This window comes from Leptonychotes weddellii, chromosome 10 (genome assembly GCF_054177405.1).
Source record: "Leptonychotes weddellii isolate Sample4059 chromosome 10, ASM5417740v2, whole genome shotgun sequence".
Classification (NCBI taxonomy): Eukaryota; Metazoa; Chordata; class Mammalia; order Carnivora; family Phocidae; genus Leptonychotes; species Leptonychotes weddellii.
Genome location: NC_138378.1, coordinates 60,119,099 through 60,145,704, shown reverse-complemented (window position 1 = coordinate 60,145,704; position 26,606 = coordinate 60,119,099). Strand labels below are relative to the sequence as shown.

Below are 26,606 nucleotides of genomic sequence, written 5' to 3'. Positions count from 1 at the left end.
AACTGCTCCTAGGAATTCTGCAGCCCTGGGCTTGTTCTATCTCAGCAGGTTGCCTGAGGACAGGGTCTGACTGTCACTCTATAACTGTTTCCTGTCATGATCCTTTGGGTTAAAGTGGTTTTATTAATGACTAGTACACCTTAAAAATTAACAGTATATTCTAGTTCTAATTTTAATCATCTCCAAAGATGGCTTTCCTTCCCTACCCCTAGTCCCAAATACTTCTAGTTACTGGGACTTGTTCTAATCAATAGATTTTCAACAAATTAATTTGGGCTCTTTAATCCTAGAAAAATACTATATTGTGGTGCTGTGGTGTGGTCATATTGGAGCCTGAGGCAAAAGGAATAATCAGCAATACTGATTCTATTCTATTTAAAGTTTTGATGTTTTGTTCACCATAGGATTTCTTTTGCATTGATTTAAGAAATTGCATTTAAATATTGTTTTTCTTTATTACTGAGATTTTAGCACTCCCCCCCTTACATTTTACATCTCATGTGAGTACCTCACTCACTTCACCCATCTCATCCTAGTCCTGGCCCTGCTATACTGGACTTCATCTGTTGTCATGGGAAAAAAGTAAGTCTCAAATCTATGCTGACTCATGGGGGCTGTGGCAGCCAAATCTAAATCTAGGCTCTGGAAACTGACCCTTAAAATGTCATTCCTATTCATGCTAAATCTCCTTTTTTATTTTCCAGTTACAAGGTACCTTGCAAAACCTTAGTTTAAGGAATCCTTTAAAGTCAAAACAAACTTTGTATTCACTAGATAACATGGCCAGGTAATTTGGTCTTCAGAGAGAAATGAGCACAAAGTAAGCATGATACCAAACCAGAGTATCCTAGGACAACCATGGGAATAACGTTATCCTGAAATCAAGAGATAAAGAGAATAGGATGGAACCAAAGGGGATTTTTTTTTTTCTTTTTACCAGTAGGGTTAAGAGAATCCCACCTAGTCAAAGGAGCCAGATCATGGAAGACTAGGAAGGGTATAGATGTCCTTTTACTTATTGATGACCAGGTTGAGAAAATGTGCCAGGACCAGTGCTGGCCAAGTAAATAGGAACTCAGCCAATATCCCATGACATGGTAAGGAACATGAACTAAAACCACATCTATGAGTTTGTAATCAGATAAATGTTGAGTTGAATTACTGTTCTGTCATCTATTAGCTGTGCAATTTGGACAAGATACTTAAATTCTCTGAACCTTGGTATGGAGACAAAAATTATGAGAAATAAGCATTTATGTAATGGAGCTAAAAATGCATGGGGTACATAGAAGGTGCTTAATGGTTGGTTATTGGTGCTATTATGATTTATATTAATATATATCAAGCAACATACTAGCGAATCAAGGGCAATTGGTAGCAAGTGGGTATAGATGGCCAAACCCAGTGAACTGTCTGCTGGGGGAGTGTTTCAGTCCTGAGCCAGGATAGATGACAGCCAAGCAATTAGGCCTGAAGAAGAGAACACATGTGTCCATTTAGCTACCTGAGAGGTGGCCAACCTAGCATCAGATTAGCATTTATGTGCTGATGAGCCCAGCCCTCTTAATTTTTGAATAATGTGAGAAAATGGCACCAAACAGATAGGAGCCCAGGGAGCTAGCCAGGTCTCTGATCACCCAAGATGCAGGGAGCCTCCATAAGCCAGTAGAGAGAGAGAGCTATGCTAACTCAGGAAATTGCTCTTCCAGAGAGGGAAGGGGGTTGAGACATGGGCTGGCAGAGTGCATAGAGTTGAAGGAAGGAGCTGAAGACAGTGATACCCAGAAGGAGATGACTGCAACAGGCCTTCCTTCCACACAAGACTGGATATTCATATAGCAACGGCAAGTAGGCTAGTGCTCTCCATCTTACGTTACTGAAAGATACGTTCTCATCTTTATTTTCTCAAACTTATGTTTAATTTTTAAAAATCTCTGATTCCCTCCTCATTTTGTAGTACTACTGAGTAAAAATAATAATGATAATAATAAATAAAGTAAATTAAAAAATCTTCTATTGGATTAGGGACTTTTCAGAGCCTACATAACATTTCAGGGCTTTTTTTAAATTTTCTCTTCCCAGTCCTCAAAGAAAACATACCTGATAACTGATGCTTATACAATAACTAGGTTCCTGGCCAAATCATTTTAAAAATATAGCCATCTGGATGTTTGTTCTAGGATGTTCAGCCACTGCTGCTGCAGCTTTTTTTAAAAATGCAGTTATTATTTCTTAAGTGAAATGAATAAACTGATTATATCTTTCGATAACATAAAAATAGGTTTAGATTTGTCTCCGTAAGGAGGAAACATGTGAGAAATTACATAAGACTCCATTTTATTTTTTCTTAGCAGCTAATTGAGTATCCCAAGCAATCGAGACATTTAAGCACATTGTCATCCTCCAAAGCAAAGGGATCTCGTTCCTGTTTCTCTCCCGAAATTGTGAAGCATTTCCCTCACTTCTATTCATAGGCCACCTGAGATACCCGAATCCAGCATTCATTTAATCCTAGCCACCAAAGTCAGTTTTCCTTGCATTGTGTGCGGGTTTGGTCTTTGCATTTTTTATTTTAGGGAATTTTCCTTGGCAAAGGCCCTGCTCCTGCCTGGGAGCTGATTGAGCTTCCGTAGAGCCAATATGTTTCTCAGTTCTCCAATTTAAATTCTGCCAAGAATTTCCTAACGTGTGCCATGAGAAATTCAGCAGCACATAAAACCCCATTCATTAAATAAACAGTTAACTAAGCAACCCTTGGCAAAAGGCACAACCCATCTGACTTTTGAAGCACTAGGGACCTTCCAAAGGAAATAATTAAAGAATGCATTAAGAAGAAATACCTCAGTGCTGAGCAGCCATAATTGAAAAATAACAGTTCACAAGCTAGGGTCTCTATACTTTTTTAGGGTCCTCGAAATTAGAAGTGAACAGTTATGTATGCTCAGTATTTCAACAAATCTAGGAAAGGCTACCTACTTACTCACTCTTAGCATAATCTAAATAAAACAGCTATTTGCACCAAGCTGGAATTCTGTCAACCAGTGTGATTGTAGAGGCAATCTCATTATGCCTTTGATATATTTAAAATTACAAACAAAGTGTTCCTTAATGAACACCTTTTGTTTAGTAGATGAAATCTTTCAAAATGTAAAGCTCATGTGAGCTAAGGAATCGAAATTTAGGAAGTAATCATGTAAACGTGAAGAGTTGAGGGTGATTAATCACTTCAAAGCGTGCTTCTTTACTTTTTAGAGAAGAAGCCACTTATTTATTTAAATAACCAGCGTTCCTCTCTTACACATTTAAGATCATAATAATAACAATAATGACTACTCTTTACTCAGTGCCCAAGACCAAGCACTTAGTACTTACTGTATGTGCTTAAATAATACTACAATATAAATATTAACTTTATTTGAAAAAGGGGAATCTACTTCAGAGAAACTCAGGAACTTTTCCAAGACAGTATAGTTAAGTAGCAGAGCAGGAATTCAAACTTAAGGCTGTTTGAATCTATATTAATATCGATATCTATAGTCATGTATCAGACAATGCATTGCCTTCAGATAATATTAAAATTATGGGGCACATTTACACACAACTTCTAGTTTGCAAAATATTTTTATTGTGGATGGGAAAAACAGCAGCATTGGCCATCTTAAATACCAGCTTCCGTGTTTCCTTGATGGGTGCTCAGGTAGAGGGGTGGTCAAGAAGGAACGGCTGGGAGCCAGGGCAAAAGATGGAATTGATACAATGTGACTAATCACAAATTTGATAATCAGATCTTGAAATCTCAAGTCAACAGGGCTTAATAGAGTTGTAAGGCTTTTATTGCTGAAGGAAACTTAATTATCATCAAAACAGTCCCATTGAAAGAAAACAAACAAAAAATTATACAGTCTATTCCCGGGTCTGGAGAAAGGCATTCAGATTCTGTCTTGTCCATCACTTAGTAGCTCGACACAAGCTGTGTGTCCTCAGGCAAGCGGCCTAGCCTCTTGAGGAGAGCCACAGTGAAGGGGAGCGCACTGGGCTTTCACCTGCCCTGAGAGTCATTCAGCCTGTCCTCCAATCTCTCCAACGGACTGGACTGGCCACCCACTCCTAGCATTTTACTGCAAGAAACTCTACCAGGCCTTGTGATTATTAGTGTGCTTATAATTTCATTTTTCCCCTAAGTTTATTTTTCTCTATAGTTGTGTGTCTATATATTGTAAAATACAATTTTCTGGCATGAGGCCAGATTCTCTGATGTGTTAAAATCAAAATTATTATAATCACCTATGGATGATAACTTTACAAATAATTATAATAATAGAAATGTAATTCTAAGCAAGGTATAATTTCCTTTTGCTATTCAAAAGTCTCTTCAGGGCACCTGGGTGCCTCAGTTGGTTAAGTGTCTGACTCTTGATTTCAGCCAGGTCATGGTCTCAGGGTCGTAAGATCAAGCCCCACGTTGGGCTCTGTGCTGAGTGTGGAGCCCGCTTGAGATTTTCTCTCTCCCTCTCCCTCTCCCCCCTCTCCCCCACTCACACGCACGCTCAAGCTCTCTCTCTCCCTAAAAAAAAGTCTCTTGAAGTGAGTTTGAATGAATAATTTGCCGCCAGCTTTAGCTGACAACATTTTGGAAAGCTGAATCAGAGAAACTACAATAGTTCTGTTACATATACTTATCTTATTTATACAGGAAAAAAACTATATGATGCAATGTATGAACATTATTAGAATAATTAATGTAAATAGCTTAGTAGGAGAGACCTAACATATATTAGAACACACTATAGAGATAATCCTATCTCTATTAAATGAAGTGGAACTCGAAAGAAAGAAGACAAAGAAGGAAAGAGAAAGAAAACAATAGAATGCTCAGAAACAGAACCTTGTACAGTATATGTAAGAATTTAAAAATGTGGTAGGCTTTACAAATCAGTAGAAAAAATAAAAATTATTCAAAAATGTGCTGGCTCAAAAAAGTGACTATCTGGGCAGGGGGACTGGATTTGGATTTTCATCTTCAAAGATTACAAAGTTACACACACAAAACATCTATAAAATTAAGTAATAAACATTGTACATAACAATATGTTTATCAAATCTTTCTTGGGGGAGGACTTTCTAAGCTAAAGAGTGATGAACACAATCAAAAAGTGATAGTAGAATGAAATGTTAAAACTTTGGTATATCCAAACGACATACAGCATGTCATGGTAAATCAATGGAGGAAGGACCAGCTACCTAGTATATGATATTTTGTATATATACATACATCCGTGCATACTATGGACATCCATACACTGGATGGTGTAGTATATACTAATAGCCACCTCGTTAGAAAAATGTAGAATTAGATGATGGGGAAGCTTTACTGAGCTCATGAGGCTAGGGATGCAAAAGAACATGAATTGGTTAATGCAAACATAACATTTGATGCCAACTATTGTGTTATGATCAGTGCAAAGATACCATTCTTGCTTCATAGCAATATAGGTTCCCTTAAAAAAATAATAAAGCGGCCTCTTGTCCTTCATTGAGACTGGTAGAGGATTTTAAAAGTTTTGGGATAAAGCAGACATGCATTGTCCTTATTAGCAGCATCTGCCAGCTTGGAATAGAAGTTTTAAACCCTAATTTATGGCGTGTCACATTCTGCAAGATCATGAAAGACTGATGCTGAAAATATCTTCATCACTTAGTTGCAAAATAGCAGTAAACATTGCAAGTTTATTGTTTCTAGTTCACTTCTCCAGTGTCTTTGTCAATGCCATTAGTGGGGGAAATAACTGCAAGATTTTTCCCCCTCAGGACTTTTCTTTTTATATTTGAATGTCAGCTTATTGTGAAGCTATCACAGTTTTAAAGATAGAATTGCCTTTAAATCAGTTACGACTCCCTTTCTGCCATGTTGCTGGAAAGGTGGCTGCTCTTCATTTTGTAATTGCTCTAGGGCCTCTCCTATTCTAGCCTGTGCTAGAGATGGCTCATGGGTTCATCGTTCCATTGGTTTGTTTTTGAACAGAGTCAAAAAAGAACCGAACACCGAATTCCTCGATACTTGCTCACGATCAGAGCTTGAGGCCAACTGAGACAGTCCCTTAGCTTCTCTGAGCCTCAGTTTCCTCATCTGAAAATAAGAGGATTGATCTAGTTTTCAGCTTTTACTTTTCAAAAATGGACATCTCAGATCTCATGTTACTGAAATAGTGGTTCATTTTTCCAATTTTTACCCCCAAAGGCATTACTGAATTACCGAATCTTTAATTTGAGAGAAATAGACATTCCTATTTAGTGGAACTCAAGTCACCACACACCCAGATGCCACTGAAAGCTTCATTAAGTCGAGCTGTTAACCTGGGACAAGACAGCCTTTCTGCTCCCACGGCTGACTTGTACAGATGGACCCCAAGGTTGTCTAAATAACTTTAGGCACTTCGCTAATGGTGAAATGAAGAAAGGGCAAAGCAAGAGGTGTTTTCTTTTGTTTTTCCTTCTTTTCATGAATAAGATGTAGTTGGTCATGTTTAGCTGGAACGAAGCAAAAAGATTTCTTTCTCTACACTGCTTAGATAAAATATTGTTATTTTTTGTCCTTTCCAAATTTCAACTAATTTCTGGTTTGAAGTTACTAAGTCACATGCCTGAGAAATGAGGTTATTGTAGTCTGTTTTTATATTCTCTAATTAGTTTATTTATTTAGGTGTGGGGAGAGTTTCAGTTTTTTAGTTGAAAATTTTATCTGCATATAATCTCTGAATAGTATTAGATTACAGGGGAAAAAAACCCACCAACTCTGCTGTTCCCTTCCCATGACCCCCAAAAAACAACCTTCTTATCTTTCAAAATTCCTTATGTAACCCTCTTTCAAATCAGATTTTCTGAATGCTAGGTATTGTTTTTATGGTGGCATTGAGCTACTTTGAACAGGGCTTGTGCATTTCCTCTCTGCCACCCCTTTTCTGATTCGCACCAAGGCCATGAATCTTTGCAACTGGATGCACATCTGCCTCAAGTGGGCATATTCAAAGCATAGATGAAAACTTCTGTGGTGTGACATTTTCAGGAAAGCTAAAATCCTCTCAGTCCCTTAGTCATTACAAACTTTTTTTTCACCTTTTTACTATAAGCACATTCTATGCTAGGTTCTCAGTATAAGAAAGTGAACAGCACTGGCAACTTGACTTTAGGTAGAAGATAGGACAATAATGAGTGCAGTGATTTTTTTTTTTTTTTCTTAAGTGACCACTTCGCCTCTACTCTGCTCTTACAATTGTCTCTTCATGGTGGCAGGAACACTGGAGAAAATCTGTTTAATTTTCTACCCTTTTTAATAATAAAAGAATCTTCTCTTTTCTTTCTTTCTTTCTTTCTTTTTTTTTTTTTTTGGCTGCAGCCCTTCCTTTGGAGTGAGCTAAGCTTTTAAGTGCTGGTATTTGTTTGTAGGCCAAGACATTTTTTATTCCAAATGAGTAAGACCACTGTGTGTTTTAGCCAAGAATTCTAATTCCTGAAATTATTAAATGCTATTAGTGTATGTATATTTGTATTTTGGTGTGTATACGGTATATATACATATGTGTTATCTACTTATCTACCTAGAGATGTACTACATATTCTAATATATATGTAAAATTGTTCTGGACATCAATTTTAGCAGGTTTGACCTATTATATGTAAACACATTTATATTAGGTAATGTATAAGCTGTGTGTGTATGTGTTCACACATAGTTTACACCTTACAGATAAATACACCAATAACAAATATTCATGAGAAGTTATACTGGTTTATTCTAATATTTTAATTCTACTATTTTATTATATGTATCCTAATATTATATATATCCAAAAGGCATACCTGTTGAAAAACTACACTGTAGTCCTGGAAACAGAAATAAGCCCCATTACTTAAACTGGATTTGAAGAGACATATTTTTTTAATCTCTTTATTTATTTATTTATTAGAGAGAGAGAGCACAAGCAGGGGGAGCGGCAGAAGGAGAGGGAGAAGCAGGCTCCCTGTTGAGCAGGGAACCTGATGTGGGGCTCCATCCATCCCAAGACCCTGGGATCATGACCTGAACTGAAGGCAGACGCGTAACTGCCTGAGTCACCCAGGTGCCCTTGAAGAGACATTTTAATCAATGGGCACACGAAAACACTCTCCTGCTCAGTTGTGATTTTGATTCATTTAGAGGTATTTTAATAAGGACAAATAGAAGGAAAGATACTGTTTTTGTAATAATCCATGTAACTCATAGCAAGGTCATCCTTTTGCATAGTGGCAAATAGCTGTTTGTGAATCTCTTGCTTAGCAACTGCTATCAAAAAGTATAAATGAAATTGTACATGAAAACTATAAGTGAAATTTCCTGCAGAGACAAACACAGAGTTTGAAGTTAATATCATTAGCTACTCACAATATTTGACCTGGTCCGAATAGAAAGCATTCAGTGAGCTCTGTGCCTCCATGTATTTACTGATAAAATAGGATAATGTTTTCTATTTCCTAGGATGCTTGTGAGGAACAAACACATAAAACATAAATTTATTTTAACAGGGCCTGACAGAATATAAACACTCAGTAAATCTTAGCTGATTCTTTTTGTAGTGGGGTGGTGGTTTTGTTGATGTCAGATGCCACAGAAGTTCTCTCATGAGTAAAAGTAAAAGCCCCAGGCTGGCTAGCTTCCTATGTATGTGTTCTGGTTAAGAAACCTCAGCTTATAAAGAAAGCCTTCAAACAGCAATATACATGCCAGCATACAAAAAGAAGCCCCAGTCTGCTTTGATCTCCTTGATTCTGCGGTTGCAGCGCTGTTAATTACTGTAAAACATTGAGCAGTCATCTATTTTGTACCATGCTAGCTGTTAACTTTGTTACAACTCCATTCATTCCCTCCCAGAATAATAATACTGTTATTAATAATATTAATAATAATAATACTGTTATTTATGATAACAACACTAACAAGAGCAGCTGATATTCGGCCCTTCCTCCATGCCAGGCCCTGTTGTTAGCATTTCATTGAAATATAATTTATTATATTTCCTAATGTGGTAGATATGATTACTCCATTTTACAGATAAAAGTGAGCCTCTGTGAGGTTGAAGGACTTGCACAAGGTCACAGGATTGCAAGTGGGTGACCTGCAATTCTCTTTGAAATCTTGAGAACCAGATTCTTAGCCCTTACTTACTAGTATTCCCAAGAATGGAAGAGAACCAAGACTCAGATTAGAATAAACCATTCATGTTCTCAGGGAGGTCACCACTGAGTCTAGATCCCTGCATCACTCCTTGACTTTATGTGCAGTGCCCATCCCATCACCCTGTATACTCTCATAGTTAAGATATGAAAAGCCTTGATCAATGCATGTTAATGAATTCAAGAGCCTCATGAAAATTTCTAAGCTTAAACATTTATTTATAACAATAAAAAAGTTATTATTTGAGTAGCAAATGCTTTCTACTGATGCGCATATTTCACACACTCCCACTTCCTGTGGAAAGGGCCTTATTTCTCAGCCACCAGTTCTTCAATACCATCTGTACAAACCTTAGATAGATATAATCCTTGATGTATGTCTGTGTACCTAAAGATGTAGTGAACATTCTCTTTACCTAACGGATTAGTGTTTCAGTATATCTCAGAATAGAGAGCAATATCCTGACATGAAAACCACAACTGGGAAAAACCAGACATAGAGAAGGAGCAATAGAACTTCTTTTACCTTGGTCCCAAATCACATAGATTAAGGCAGAGAAAGCTCAAGGATTGATAGATATGACATGCTTTCCCTTTTTAGATATATATATATATATAAATTAAGAAACTGAGAGATAGGTTAGGCAAGTTGACTTAGATAAGAGCTTTGTGATTAAACTATGTCTATACCCAGACTCTCAAACTTATTTTTTTCACCTATTTATTTCCCTTGTCTTTTTAGGATTAATTTGAAGATCAAATAAAATACTCAGTGACTGTCTACCTCATATTTCAAGCCTAGGAATATAAAAATACAGACATATTGCTCCTGTTCTTGCATATTTAAGTATGAGGGACATTTAAAAAATTCTATAGATGACAAAAAAAAATCTAGTCTCTTTCATGTTTTTATCCCTTTGGGATTTATGATATAAGCCCATGAAGCAGAGAAGTGAAATTCAACATTGTGAATTACTCTTCAAAAAAACAAAAGGAAAGGTTAATATCCCCAAAGAAATCTTGATTTTATGAACAGACCCAAATGAGTGTGCAATAATATCATCACTAATTGTTAAGATGATAGAGTATGTAGATATTTTTGAAAGTTGAAACTATTAAATAAATTACAACTTTTGACATAAATGAAAAATATATGAAAAAAGATATATGAATAATTATAAATGATTCAGAACCATATTTCTCAGAAAGAAGCAAAAAAATAGCTTACATGTGAATTTTTAAAAGATTTGGAGTGCTTGCTGTCTACTTATTATTATAATTGAACTCTATTCAGGTCATTTGAAGAGTATGTCTAACTTTGGAAAAGTAGGGTGATTAGGAAATCTGAGTCAGATGCAGTAGTAGTGTAGTTGTGAGAACTATCAGCCTGCCTATCCTAAATTGCTTTTCTGTCTTCTGGAGTTACCTTTCAAAGAATACAAAACGAGAAGGAAAAACACAGTACATCATGCTTCTCCTCAAAATAGTTCTTCTAGGAAAATGATTCTACCTCTGGATAATTTTAACTCAGGTGTTTTTCATTCCAAAAGTAATTTAAACCCCACAATATGAGTTTGAAGGTAAAGTTTTCCAATACACAGGCCAGCTTGCCGTTTATAACTGAACATGCAGAGCAGCTTCCACATTTTTCTAAAGAAATAGACCAAACATAGTAGCCAGTTTGTGAGATTAGTCTGCAATACCACATTCTGCTTTACATAACTACATTTGTAAATATTGTTAATAATAGTCTATAATCTGGGACTAGGTTAAAAAAAGTGAATAAAGAATTTTATTCAATACTCAGCAAATATTTATTGAGTGTCTGCTTTGTGCCAGACACTGATCTGGATGCTTGACTTCAGTGAGCAAGAACCCTGTCTACACAAAGCATAGATTCTGGTGGAGATTCTTTTTTTTGGGGGGGTGCGGGGGGTTGGGTGTGGAGGCAGTGTGTGTGCATGGCTAACCCTAAGTTATCTGATCAAAGGAATCCCTACTTTTCTTCACCATCTTCTTCACCCTTCTTTTCGCCAGGGCATCCAACTCACTTATGAGATCATAAATCACTCACTGAAATCCTTACCTAGAATTGCCCTAACCCCACATCCCTCAACTGTTTTGTAGCTGGTATTAGACTCATGAGGCAATATACCCAGCCTTATACCTACTTACTCATGTCAGAAACACCTGACTCTGTTGCAGTGGTTCTATTTCACGGGCAATGTGTTAGCATAGTCAACGTTATCATCTGCATCAATGGGGTCAGAGAATACTACACTCATTCCTGATCAATATCTTTGTCAAGGGATCTCCAAATAATAAAATATAAATTGCCAAGAAAAGTGGAAAAAAATATAGGCTTGGGTAGCTTGAAAGGCATGGTGAGAGGTTAAAAAACTTGGAAACTCATCCATAGAAACCATTTTCTCCACTTCTAAAGATCCCCAAAGAAAGACAATCCTAAATCAACTTTCCCAAGGCTTAATAGCTCTTTCTCTCTTCAAGAAAGTATACTTAAGAATTAATCTAATTCCGGGGCGCCTGGGTGGCTCAGATGGTTAAGCGTCTGCCTTCGGCTCAGGTCATGATCCCAGGGTCCTGGGATCGAGCCCCACATTGGGCTCCTGGCTCAGCAGGGAGCCTGCTTCTCCCTCTCCCTCTGCCTCTCTCCCTGCTCATGCTCTCTCTCTCTCTCTGTATCTGTGTCTCAAATGAATAAATAAAATCTTAAAAAAAAAAAAGAATTAATCTAATTCCCTTTTGTTATTGCTTAAGTTCATTTTCTGTTGTTGTCAGCATTTGTTTATTAAACCATTATACATATTTGTTCAAAGAATAATGGATATGGCATTCTTTATAATAATCCTCCTTCAAGATAAATATAAACTGAAACACCGGGACTAGCAGTGGAAAGATGTGACTTCTTTGCTTGGCGCAAATCAGGTATAAAATACTAATTATATGTGTGTGCTTAATTTCTAAGCATTTCCTTAAAATGAATTAATTTACATTATTTCTGTGTTTACTAGATGATAATGAAGAGATGGTATTTATTATCATGTAGTTTGATGTAGTTGATATTTATTGAAAATTTTACAATATGCCTGGCATTGGATTGATTGCCTTTATGTAGATTCTCTCACTTACATTCATTTTCTTCCTTAATAATTACAACCATCCTGTAAGGCGTTACCTCCCTGAAAAGGAAAAAAAAAATAAGGCTTGGAGAGATCATGCAGTTGGGTAATGCTAGCATTGGAATTTGAACTCCAAGAGTCTGATAATCAGAGCCTACACTCTTAATCACTGAAAAATAAAGTATCCATTAACAAATCATATCACGAAATTCATTAGCCACATTAACTGTTGGCTTAGTTAGGTTTTGCCATAGGTTTGGAGGAAATAAACTGCTGTATTGACCAGTTAACTTTATAGCACTAATCAGACACAGGCTGTCTTTTTTTTTTTTTTCTATTATATGAATATAAATGAATTTAGAATCTGTCAGTGTTGACTGCTATGAACTTTTGAATGGCTTCTTAAAATACTTTAGATAGTTCTCTGGACACAGATAGCTAATTTATTCTTAAGTCAGTATGACATATGTATTTTGGAAATGTAATTATGCATGGTATGCATTTTATAGAGGCGGGGTATGGATCTCTTTTTATCTTTATGTCAGAATGGCTTCAAGTTTATTAAGGTGATGTGATAGCAGATGCATAATATTGGGAGCTCTTCTGGTGGATTTGTCCAATGTGCCGTTCAGAGTCCAAAAAGCCATCGGACTATCAACAAGCATTCAGAACCACCTAGCCAATTTGGATGAAGTGCCTTGGGAAATGAGAGAACAGGACAAATTTTGTTCCTCATTTGTATACTTGAAAGTAAATGGAACACAAGTAATACAAGTTGAATGGATTTAGAGCCAACAGTGTTCCAAAGTTACCCAACATTATTCAAACAGTTGTTAATGTAGGCCAAGGGGGAAAAGAGAGCTTCTGCAGTTTTAGTTGTATTTTATGATTTTTCTGAGAAAATTCAGGATGTTTTCTACCTCAACGTGTTGGGATTATCTTACAAAGTTTATACCCATTGTGGCTATATAGACCATAAACAAGATCCTATATTTTAGGGAACTGTCATTCAAAATATTTAATTTCAAATACTTTAGTAGTGGGAAAACTGAAAAACCTTTATATTTAATAAACAAAGTATAATAGCCAACAACAAAAGCAAAATGTAAGTTTGAGTCTATACACACTTGAAATAATGAAAACTGTATGCAGATTCACTCAAATTATTTGAGTCATCTACAACCAGTGTGGGTGTGTGTATATACACAGTATTTGAGTGAAATTAGATTGGAATGGTTACTATTTAATGAGCTGATACTTGAATTTTATTTGGCTGAAAAAGCTATCTTATTTATCAAAATGCACTAAACATTGTGTTACATGTGTTGCAATTTATATGAACTGAAGACAAGTTCTAAATATTAAAATATGGGCCTGGTTTCTCACTCTAATCCTCTGCCCACAGGTTGTATATAAAAATAACGATGTAAGGTTGGAATTATCTCGACTTGCCAAGCAAGGAGACCCTAAGATGAAGATCCACGGAGTGGTAGCATTTAAATGTGAGAATGTTGCAACTTTGGACCCAATCACCTTTGAAACCCCAGAGTCTTTCATCTCTTTGCCTAAATGGAATGCAAAGAAAACAGGCTCCATATCATTTGATTTCCGCACAACAGAGCCAAATGGCCTCATTTTATTTAGCCATGGCAAGCCAAGACACCAAAAAGATGCCAAGCACCCTCAGATGATAAAGGTTGACTTCTTTGCTATTGAAATGCTAGATGGCCATCTCTACCTCCTCCTGGACATGGGGTCAGGTACAATAAAAATCAAAGCCCTACAGAAGAAGGTGAATGATGGAGAATGGTATCATGTGGACTTCCAGAGAGATGGACGGTCAGGTAATTTATCATTTTTTCTATACTCTTTACCTGCTGGAACACTCCTTTCCCCACTCACCAAGGGAATTAAAACCAAGACATATTAAAGATTTTCTGCATTTCTGTCTTTAGGGTAAAGGAAATTGTTATTATTTCTGTTTCACATCATATACAAATCAGAAGGAGCTAATTAATCATAATAGTTGGGCATCAAACCCCAAATGCTCAAATGTCTTCTGGAATCACTTCTTAAATGAAGATTTATTGGATAATCAAGTGCCAAATCTTGCACAAAATTTTCTCTTGAATTTGCAAGTGACAAAATTCAGGGTTCTTGTATTCCCAATTATTGCTTATATCATTGGATGTTTGGAGGTGCCTGGAGTGGCAAATACAAAATATGAAAAAAGAAAATTCAACAATCCACATAGAAAATCCTTAGTTTAATTTTTATCCAAGTTGGATCTGTGGTATCATAAACACTTTCATCAGTGCAGTAGGATTTCAAGAACACGGGCAAAACTCTGTTGACTTCCAAATAGCTTCCCTTTCTAATGAAAGATGTTTGGAATTGAGCCAATAGGAATTCTTTTCTCTGGATTCCTTTTGCTATGCTTTTTTTCCTAGAGAGATGTGTGTGTGTGTGTGTGTGCCTGTGTTGTGTATGTGTGTGCACGTGTGTGATTGGGGAAAGGTGGGGGCATTGTAGGGAAGGTCTGAAGAAATAATATTTACTTACTTTGAAATTTGAAATTGGATTAGGGGGCTTAGGGAATTGACTAGCATTAGGTTTGTGGGGACAAGGATCATCCAGGCAGAGGGAATAGCATTTGTAGAAACCCAGAAAGTGAGAGAGAGACAGAGAGAAGTAGAGAAAGAGGGAGAGAGAGAGAGAGGGAGAGAGGGAAGCAACTTATTTTAGGTATATTAACTATATATTATGTCTTTTTTACTTTCTTGACCTTGTGCTCCCATGCTCTGATTGTTCCTCTCACTTACAAATCAAATTAGCTTCTTATAATAGAAGACAACTGAATTTAGACCTAAATACTCTCCTCCCTTCCCTCCCTACACTCCCTTATTTACTTATATACCATACCGTGCACTCTGGATTTTCCACTAAATAGCGATGTAAGCTTGCCCAAGGCATTTTTTGTGGGTCTGAATTTCTTCCTTTGTGAAACATATTGGGAAGGACCCAGTATTGACTGGCTCCCAGACCTGATGAAGGGGTATCAACAATGATGGGATCTAGGATTCTACATTTTTGCAAAACTTTCCAGCCAATGATCAGCACAGACCAGAAAACACTTAGTGCTTCTTTCAGATCCAGTCATCTGTGATCACCATTCTATTTTAGGAGGGCCGTGCTGCAGTCCTGGGGTGAGTGCTTCTTTCATAGACCCTCTTGTCACTTGTGTCCTCCAAGCTTCCCTCAGCAAAACTGTGTCTTATTTCACTCTTAGTCATGCCTTGTTTTCCTGCTCATCAATCAAAAAGATTGTGATTGACATCCTACAAATATTTTTTCTCTCTTTTTGCCCAATAAAATAAAGACATGGAATGAATGGGAATTGGGAGGGAGCCAGAGGTGAAGGCGGAAAATTGAAGGAAGGTCAGAACCCATTGCTCTGATCCTCAGATATCTCGGAGACGATTTCTGATTCATCCCCCTCTGGAAACTTGGTCTCCCTCTGTTCTTTCGTTTCCCTGAAATCTTCCACAGGGAAGATCAGTTACCAGTCTGTGCTATCCATACTTCTTTTACCAGTTCTATTATCTTAGGCGACTGAGGTAGACAACAATTTTTTTTTCCCTGCTGCATTATACTGATTCCATTAGAAATTGGATTCCTCTTTGTTTTTTGGGGTTTTTTTCTGATTTAAGCTGAGAAGTGTACATTGAGGAGAATACAGAAATATAGCAATAGAGTACCTCCCTTTCACTTCCTCCAGCCTGTTTCTACCAGAGTTAGCAGAGTTGATTGTCTACTTAGGAACTTCCAAACAGAAGTCTTAAAAAAGAGGAATGGAGCATGGACTGATCTTGTGCTTTGAAAGATTAACTTCTGGATGATACAGTTTAACTTCAAATACACCTAGAATAAAATTTTTAAATTACTCTCAAGTATGTATGTACATGTTAGACTTCATAATAATTTATTTTTATTTGTTTATTTATTTATTGAGAGACATAGAGAGCACAAGTGTAATCCAGGGGAGGGGCAAAGGGAGAAAATCTCAAGCAGATTCCACACTGAACCCGATGTGCGGCTTGATCTCACGACCCTGAGATCATGACCTGAGTCTAATCAAGAGTCAGACACTTAACCGACTGAGCCACCCAGGCATTTCAGACTTCATAATAATTTAAAACATAACTGATTAGATTAAGTGGACATCTGTTTTTTTAAAAGATTTTTATTTATTTGAGAGAGAGAGAGAATGCAGGAGCATGAGTGGAGGGAGGAACAGAGGGAGATGGAGAGGGAGTAGCAGACTCCCCACTGAGCAGGAATCCCAAGGATCATGACCTGAGCTGAAGGCAGACACCTAACCAACTGAGCCACCCAGTAGCCCCATTAAGTGGAAATCTTTTGGAAGTTCAGAGGGGCAAAAATTACCATACTTCAGATCATTTGTATTTCATTCACCTCTAACTATATGAAGAAATACAGGGTTAATGTCAAAATTTAATAAAGGCAGACAATGTACAAAGGAAAACAAAACCAGCCATTATTCATTTGATAATGGTAATTTATTCTAGTCTTAAGTGTTGATGTGGTCTAATTAGTTTCCCAAGTTCCTTGGATGACCTATTACAATAAGAATTGGATAAATGCCTTAATCCAGGCCAATTAAAATCCACTTTTTTTTCTTTAAGTTCTTTAATTCTTCCAAATTGTCAATAGTTTATTAACTGACCTATTTGTGCCCTCATTGGAAAAAAGTCAAAAGCAGAGAATATCTGTGTTAATTTAGAAAGTTCAGTGCTGGATGGAAAGATGAGAGGGATGCTTTAAGACAGTATAATTTACATTAAGAAAGAAAATAAGACAAGAGATTTTTGTTGGAATCCAAAGGAAAGATTAAGTTAGTATGTTCAGTGATGTGCAGCTAGTAAAGTACTTTTATGTGATTACAATTTCAGATTAGTGGATTGAGACAAACAGTGTAAAAACTAAAGCTCATTCACTACACCAAGTTCTGCCCTTTACTAAACTGAAAGAAAAGAGAGCTCATTTTATGTTGGCCTAGCTCAAGGGAATTTAATGTAATGTTAATAACTGCAGCTGTTAATATTTTATATATAGTATTTTAATTAAGTTCTATATTTGCACACTGCATTGGTTTGTTATAAAGCAGCCTTTTAAAAATTGAATGAATAACTCTACTAGCTTTTATTTTACTTAAAGGATATTTCTGAGTTAGGTTGGTCAAATACTAAGATTTATAGCTCGATTAAAACTAAGAAACAGAGAATTAATTCATTTTATCCATTTTTCACACCAGTTATATTCAGAGGCTCTATGAAAATTAGTCTTAATATAACGTGGGAAAATGATACTTCTATGACAAGAGGTCAGTGTGGGCTGCCTTCTGACTCATGGATGATGAAGGTTGCCTGGAATACTCTTCAGCTGAATATTTAAAAATATTTAATGAGTTATTTTCTCTGGTATTAATGTAGAGGGAGCTTAGGGCTGAGAATTATTCTTTCTGCTATTGACCGTTCTAAAGTTAGTAGGAATAAAGCCATGGCCATTAATTTGATGCCAGTAACTACTGGTTACCTTGGTCAGAGGTAGGGTTAAAACCAGATTTGGTGGACACACTGAATTTTTAATATTCCCTCAACAATTTATAAAAGAAACCTATGAATGAAAGGAAATGTCTTATTTATGTTTATACCTACAGGTCCTGGTACTTTCTCGCACAATAGCAGTTATTTAATAAATATTTGGTGCAAGGAAAAATAAAGAATAAAAATATGTGAATGTCTCAGTTCCAACCCACCCCTAATATTCTAAAAATAGTAGTATCATATTTACATTTGAAGAGTAATAGCACTCTTTTTGTTGTAATGCAAGTTTTTAAGGAATTTACCTTACTTCCTGAAAGCAGTTTACACAATATAAATTAACAGGTGCTGCCCTTTTTTATGAAAACAAAGCCATCCTCCAAGCCCAGGTGTCCCCCCAAAAAAATTGCAGTGAGGAAGTTACATAATTGTTAGAGACTGTGGTAAGCCTGGTACAAAAATGACCAGCTCTTATGAGAACAGGACTGCTATCTTTGCTTGTTCATGAGATCGCTTTATCATTTAGCAAACCTGTAGGTAGAAGGAAAATTAAGGGAAGGTGTTCACTCCTTTCTGAGGACTGGGATATGCAGTCACACAGTAAGCATGCTAATGACAGGGAAGATAGTCACCTGCACTGCCCATCTTTCTGGCAATTTGCCCTTCAGTACTTTATTCACTAAAAGGTGGATGTATGACCCCCTTGTGTGGTGAGAAATATTGCCATCAGATGAATTTCTAGAACTTCATTGTCACCACAAGTAATTGTATTGGGTTGTACCTCCCTTCTTCCATTCTCTGACATGGGAAAGAGACATTTTATTTCCACTTTGACTGCTACTGTTGGCCACAGCTGCTGTCTTGGTACAGTGTAGCTTCTTCCATTGCCTGAGTAGTCTGTGACCAGTGACATGGGGCCTGGTAGGCTGAGCCATGAATGGCCTTTTCAGATCCTGGGCTAGACTGGCAAAGGAGGAACCATACAAGGTACAGAGTCAGAGTGTGTGATTTGAGTGCTGCACAAAGTGAGTATCTTCCATGGATAGCTTAGCTACTTAACAGAGCAAAACCTCTAAGCTGCTGAGTTAATAAATATGATCGAAGAGGCTCATTACTCTGCAAATTTTGCAGGACTTAGAGCTGAACGCTCCCTTACCAACCCCTCTTCCCTTTCCAGAGTTCCCCTTTCCCTCGCTTTTGCCCCGAAACTTAACACAAAATAACTGTGTCCAGGTATTTAGCTAAAATGAGAATTGTACTAAAATTAGGATGAGGTTAATGACTGTTTTCTTGGAGCATGAGTATTGTGTAAATTTGCGTTAAGCTTTTTGGCTCAGTCAAGGGTATCCTCTCAAGTATTTTTATAGCAAACTTCCAGTAATTTTTTTTTTTTTGCAAACCATCATTACACATTGAAACCAAAGAGAAAACTCATTATTATTGTCAAATTCTGCTTGTGTACAGCAAGGCACAGCAGATTGTATCAGTGGTTATTCATGGGTAAGCCTACATTTAACAGCTAAGAAACCATTGAGATTGAATTGAAGTCATAGAGTTCCAGTTTAAGAACTAGAAATTACAGTGGGAAAGGCACAGGCTCTCTCCAGAGCACATAATTAGAGGTTTATAGTAATCACTGTTTGATGTGAACAGCACTTTCTAGCTATCTATTACCAGCACTGATTTCTGTGTATACCATTCATGAATCACCACACTTAAACATTTCTACTTGAACAACCATTAGACGATTTCTCTGTTTAGGTTTTGATTTAAACTTGCTCTTTGACTATAAACATTCCTCCCATGCCTCTACCTACTAGCTCGTTGCCAACACTGAAATAGTTTTAAGTAAATTTATAATATTGTTTTATATGCATGTCTCTAAACCACTACACATCAGTGGGAAAACTGAAGCACTTTATCAATAATTTATTAATTATTTGACTATCCCAATGACTGACTAGACGGAGTCAATTTTGCCTAAATTTGTTACATTAAATTTTATTAAACCAATGCTTCTATTTATTTCTTTATTTTGAACTTAAAAAAAGTCATCTATTTTCTTTCCCCCAAAACAGATTTTCAGTTTGTTTTTCTTTTTTCACTTTGTACATTTTCTTCCAGGCTCTGTTAACATGTATATATATATTTTAAATATAACATATGTACTTACTATTACTATATAATAAACATAATTCTTCATTGTAAGTCTGATTATAGTAGACGGGTATAATTGAGCAGTTATAGAGATATGAGTACTCAGGTTCCTGTTACCAATTAAATTTCCCATCACAAGTGAATAAACATTTGGATTGTAAGCTGGCATCTCATACTGGCCGAGCTACACAGGAAGCATTCCATATCCTGTGACAGTTAATAGCTTATACAGAATTAATAACTTGGCATTCTTATTTTATTAGGCGGTCTTACGGGCTTGGTAAATCAGTCAAACCTTGAGAGATGGAGCCTGCTCTCAGTCTACCAAATCTCCTTTCTGGGCTTACCAGTTTATAGGGCAGACCTTGGACTATGGTGTCAGTTGCACCATGAGGAAATAGGCCACACCCAGCAGCCGTGACTCTCATTGTGGAGTGCTGAGTAGAAATCTGTATAAATCCTTTTTTTTTTTTTTTAAAGATTTTATTTATTTATTTGACAGAGAGAGACACAGCGAGAGAGGGAGCACAAGCAGGGGTAGTGGGAGAGGGAGAAGCAGGCTTCCCGCAGAGCAGGGAGCCCGATGCGGGGCTCGATCCCAGGACCCTGGGATCATGACCTGAGCCGAAGGCAGACGCTTAACGACTGAGCCACCCAGGTGTCCCTGAGCCACTCAGGCACCCCGAAATCTGTATAAATTCTTCAGAATAGTATTTTAATTTTAATATTTTAATTATAAAATATGCCACTTGATGTTTATAACTATCCAACATTGTATATGATAATCTTAAAAATTTGTATGTATACATATTGCTATGAGTTTGTATGTGTGTTTGTATATGTGCATGTGCTTAACACATGGCATGTATGTAACATATAAATATGTGCTATTGGTGAAAATGTTCAAGCATTTTGAAAGGTCCGAAGAGTTTCCCCGTGCCACACACCTCCCTCACCAATTCATTCCCTCCTTCACAGGTAACCATGTATTTCCACGTATTTTCCTTTGTATCAATATAGCTATACATATGTTTACACTTATAAAATAAATGTAGAACTTTTATTTACATGAACAAGACCATTCTTCACCAATTGTCAGGTAACTTAAAAAACCTACTGAAAGCTTTTCCTGTGCCATTATTTGTAATGGCAATCATGTATCCCTGAGTTTGAACATATCAGAATTTAGTCATTTCTCTATTGATGGACATTTAACTTTTTACTTTTAAAAAATTTCACTGTTTTAAACTAATTTATAAAGAAAATTTTCATGTTAGGTCTTTATGCATGTTGATCAGAATTTTTATAGCATAGATTCTGAGAACTGGAATTGCTGGGTGAAATGCATTTTTAATTTTGAAAGCTAATGATAGGTCATTTTGCTAATAGGCCACTTCAATTTCCACTTGTCCATAGAACATGATGTGCTCTTTTCCCCCTCTTCTTTCCCCTTACAAGATATTATCAAACTTTTAAATTTTTCCAAGATTTATTTCTTCATATGCTGGCTTAATTCCTGATATTCCTGACTCATGGGTGGATCCAAGTAAGGAGAAAACACATAGGAATAAGCATAAAACAGAATATTAAAATTTTATTTTTCTTTGTTTTTAAATAAACTTTATTTCAGTCCCTATTATAAATCTAACATGTGACATTGTGTTTTTGAAAGACACAAGGGGCACCTGGGTGGCTTAGTGGGTTAAGCTTCTGCCTTTGGGTCAGGTCATGATCCCGGGATCCTGGGATCAAGCCCCTAATCGGGCTCCCTGCTCAGAAGGGAATCTGCTTCTCCATCTCCCTCTCCTTCTGCCCTTCCCCCACCCGTACTCACTCTCTGTCTCTCAAATACATAAATAAAATCTTAAAAAAAAAAAAAAAAGACGCAAAGCTAAAAAGAAAGAAACTATCCACTCATAATCCCAAACTACCATTGTCAATATTATGATTCCTTTTTTTTACTATTTTGTTGGACTTCTGTATTTTACATTTTGCATCATACTATATAATCAATGTTTCATTCTACTTTTAGCACTTATATTATGTCTTGTTACTGAGTTTAAATTTGTTGATAGAATATGAATTTGGGGGCACCTGGGTGGAAGGATTGGTTAAGTGTCCACCTCTTGGTTTCAGCTCAGGTCCTGATTTCAGGGTCATGAGATTGAGCTCCACGTCTGACTCCACAGTCAGTGTGGAGTCTGCTTGAGATTCTCTCTCCCTCTGCCCCTCTCCCCTCACTCTCTCTCTCTCAAATAAATAAAATAAAATCTTAAAAAAAAAAAGAATATGAATTTGACAAATTTTTAAGTTTTTGGAATCTGATTCTCTTCTGCAATGAAAAAGTGAAACAGAATTGTAGAAAAATAAAATTTGGGGGCGCCTGGGTGGCTCAGTCATTAAGCATCTGCCTTCGGCTCAGGTCATGATCCCAGGGTCCTGGGATCGAGCCCCGCATCTGGCTCCCTGCTCTGCGGGAAGCCTGCTTCTCCCTCTCCCACTCCCCCTGCTTGTGTTCCCTCTCTCGCTGTGTCTCTCTCTGTCAAATAAATAAATAAAATCTTTAAAAAAAAGAAAAAAAAATTTGTATGTAACTAAAATTTAAGTGGCAATTTCAGAAAACTTTTTTCAAAAAAGAACCTTAGTTTCCCAGAAATGGAAACTGTACTGGCAATTTGGAAAGAGATATCAAGAAACAATATGCATTAAATGTTGAGCATTTCTTGTAGCAATGAACACAAAAAGTTTGTGGTTTCATCCATCATAAACAAGAGTGTTTTAAATGAACCCTGCTTCTTTTCTCCAAGCATCACAGAAAGTCTGGGACACAGTGGAATGAATTGTCAGTAAAAAAAGTTACTTATTAAAAATAGTGGTGATAAAAGTATGTAAATTGATTCAGTAGGAAGAATTTGTAAAATGCTTTAACTTAAAAGGAAATACTCTTGTAGACATCCACAGTGAATCAGAAGGAAAACACTCTGGTCTCTTGAAAAAGCTGTTTACTCTGTTCAGTGTTGACAAAATGTATCCAAAAAAGCTCTTTCTGTTAAGAAGTGAAGGAAGAAGGCAAACTGCATGTCAAAGCATTTGATCATATTTCATTTGGGAATGTTACAGTTTTGCTTGTGTACCCAGTTGATCTGAGCATATCAACAAATATAGTATTAGCTGCTGACAGTGTTTTGTATTGAACACATCCATTTGTAAAAATAGAAGAAATACTATATTCACATTTTCAGTCCTTTTCTCTATTAAAAAAAATACGGCAAAAAAAAAAAAGAACCTTAGTGACAACCAGTCAATTCCTTTATCTTTTGTAAGAGCCACATTGAGGCCTAGTGAATCCAGTATTTGGCTCAGCTTGCTAGCTAGTTAGTTGCAAAAGCTAGAGCATGGAAGTTGGTTTCCCTGACCTGGCAAAAGCATTCTTATTATAGCACACAATTTTCTACCTCCCATTTCCTGGTCACTTAAACTTTTGTAGTAATTAAAACCAAATTACCTTATTTTAAATCTCCCCTTCACTCTATGCTTCTTCTCACTCTGAAAACTACTCTGGAAGCAGAAAGGCCAAGAAAAATTACATATTTAAAAAAAAAAACAAAACAGTAGAAACTAACCAGTTATAAATACCAACAAAATGGGAAAGATGATTTCCATTTTTATAAACTAAGAACTGTTTTCAACAGTTTTTCACTTTAATGTATACTTTTACATAAAGCATGGATTCATTAGTTATGCTTCATGAATATTCTTAAATAATTATTACTTTGTCTATTTGTCACCTTTGTTTTACCCTTTGCATATGCAATGAAAACGACCAGGTTTAAACATTAATATATGTTAGTGTGATTTCTTTTTTTTTTTTTTTTTTAAGATTTTATTCATTTATTTGACAGACAGAGAGAGCACAAGCAGGGGGAGCGGCAGAGGGAGGAGCAGACTCACCACTGAGTAGTGAGCCCAATGTGGGCCTCGATCCCAGGACCCTGGGATCATGACCTGAGCTGAAGGCAGATGCTTAATCGACTGAACCACCCAGGCACCCCTGTTAGTGTGATTTCTATGTTAAGATTACAAAAGTTATATGTACAGAAATATATTGGTTTTTTAGCTGAAATTTTATTTCTTTAAGGGCAAAATAACATAGGAAGGTGTTTTAGATTCTTAAATATTGAAGCATGAAACACTGATCCAAATAGGACCACCATCTACAGATTTTTACAGCTCAAATATAGCAATGTTTACATAAAGTATTTAATTTACCAAAAACTTCAAAGGTAATTATAGTGAAAGAAGGTAAAATGTATGAAATAATCAAGCTATTCCAAAGACAATACATATATAGTTGTAGTTCTTGGAATTAGATAGAGGGATAAACCAATAATATACTTAGATTTTTGTTTTCTCTTAAAAATTATCTACATCTGGTCCTATCTCAACCTTTAGAAAATTCTCATTTTCTATTGATCTATACAGCTGTAGCAACTACTCAATTGTCTCTAATTATCAAAAACAACAAGGTTTAAGTATTCATTTCATATTTTCTTGGTAACCACTGCTTTTATAACTCAATTGTAATGAATAGGCACTTGGGACCTTAATATTGAAACTTCACTGTCCTCATATATATGTGTTAAATTGGTGTAAATGAATTCAGTGATTCTGTGATGAGTCTTTTGCTTGTGTAAAAATGTCCTTTGATTCGTATCAATAATAAAATCATTAAGGAATTTGGGATTTGAATCCCTTACCAGAAATGTGTACATTTCAGGACATTTGCACATATGTAGGCTAAATATTATATCAATAGAAATATAATATAAACATAATATATATATAATATAATATAATGTAAATACAAGCTTGGCTCATATTTAAATACAGTTTTTATTTTGTGAATCTTCAGAATATAAAAATCATTGTTTCCATTCCCACTTAAATTAAGTTCTACTCTTTTCCTTTTTTTGACGGATTTTTTACAAAGATATTCTAAAATGTAAGTGCATCTAGATTGCTAAAGCTTGTAGAGAAGATAGTAGTTGCTTTTCAGTCACAGTTGTCTCATTCTATTATATTTGTTTGCAAAATATTTGTTCTAAAGATTTTTATTGAGAGAGAGAGAGAGAGTGAGAGAGAGCATGAGAGGGGGGAGGGCCAGAGGGAGAAGCAGACTCCCCGCTGAGGAGGGAGCCCAATGAGGGACTCGATCCTGGGACCCCGGGATCATGACCTGAGCCGAAGGCAGTTGCTCAACCAAATGAGCCACCCAGGCGCCCTGCAAAATATTTTAATGAATGATATCTGATATATGCATATGCTCAGCGTACCTCCTTACCTTGAATCCAGGGCTAAATTAAAGTTCTAGTTCTTCTTGGATTGTATTGGAGTTGAGGTTAGTATTATATTGCTTTTGCTTTCTCTCTGATCTTGCATTGCTTCTTCCCATGAGAACTCTAAAATTATCTCACAAAGGGACAATGAGGAGCAATGGGAAAAACATCTTATCCTTTATGACAGTAACCTCTCAGTCTGTGGTTTTTGAACTGTGGGTTACAGCCTGTTAATCAGTCCTGAAATCAATTTGGTGGGGGATGTCCAGCATCTGTATTAATAAAATTGTGTAAGAAAAAGATATCAGAATGCCTCAGAAGTAATAGAGCTAAATATTTTTCTGTTAAACTTTTGTTTCACCATGTGTGTGGGCGGGGGCGGCGGGGGGGGGGACGTGCGTGCGTGTGTGCCCTAGACTGTATAAAAAGTGTGGATTAAATTAGGTTAGGATTAATCAGAAAACCATGGTCTAATCACAGAGTTATAGTGAATATATTACTCTGGCCACAACAAACACATTCATAAAAACATACTGGAATTTTCTTACAATTTGTTCAAAGTAGGCACCAACACACCATAAATAAAAATTAGGATAGCCAGTCACTCCATCCTCACTGTCACACGGTTTATGGGTGACTGTGTGAAATTCCTGGCCCAATGAGGACACCATGACTATGGAAACTACATAGCGTACTGAGTGAGCAAACTCTGTGGAAGAGAGGAGAGCGCAGGTGTGATCCAGCCACAGAATTCCTCATCTTGGGAACCCTCCAAACACCTTAGTGCAGACTTCTAACATAACGTGTACACCAAGTGTTTTGTTTTGTTTTTTTTCCTCCTGAGCTGAATCAGGCTTGTTCCACGAGTAAGAAGGCATATGGGAAAATTACATATTTTTTAAAAAACAAATCCCCACTCTTGTAAAACTTTGTCATTGTTCACTTACTCCGTGTCTCCTAACAGTTGTCCCTCAATATCATATATTCATTTCTAAGAAGTCTTTTTGAACAAATTAGAAAACAGGATGTGGCACTCATCACACTTCTGTCTTAAAAACAGAAATCATTGTGTTCATTCCATACAACTTTTGCTTAGAATACATATTATATATATATTATATGTATGTATATATATATATATA

General features: G+C 36.5%; 1 protein-coding gene across 13 annotated transcripts in view; it reads left to right on the top strand.

Moving 5' to 3' along the window:
* NRXN1 (neurexin 1) overlaps positions 1–26,606 on the top strand; it is a 1,086,089-nt gene that overhangs the window by 470,527 nt on the left and 588,956 nt on the right. For all 13 annotated transcript variants that reach the window (XM_081833532.1, XM_081833535.1, XM_081833540.1 and 10 more), the window contains one exon: positions 13,753–14,191. In XM_081833532.1, the coding sequence (XP_081689658.1) occupies positions 13,753–14,191 (439 nt within the window). The remainder of the gene's footprint in view (positions 1–13,752; positions 14,192–26,606) is intronic.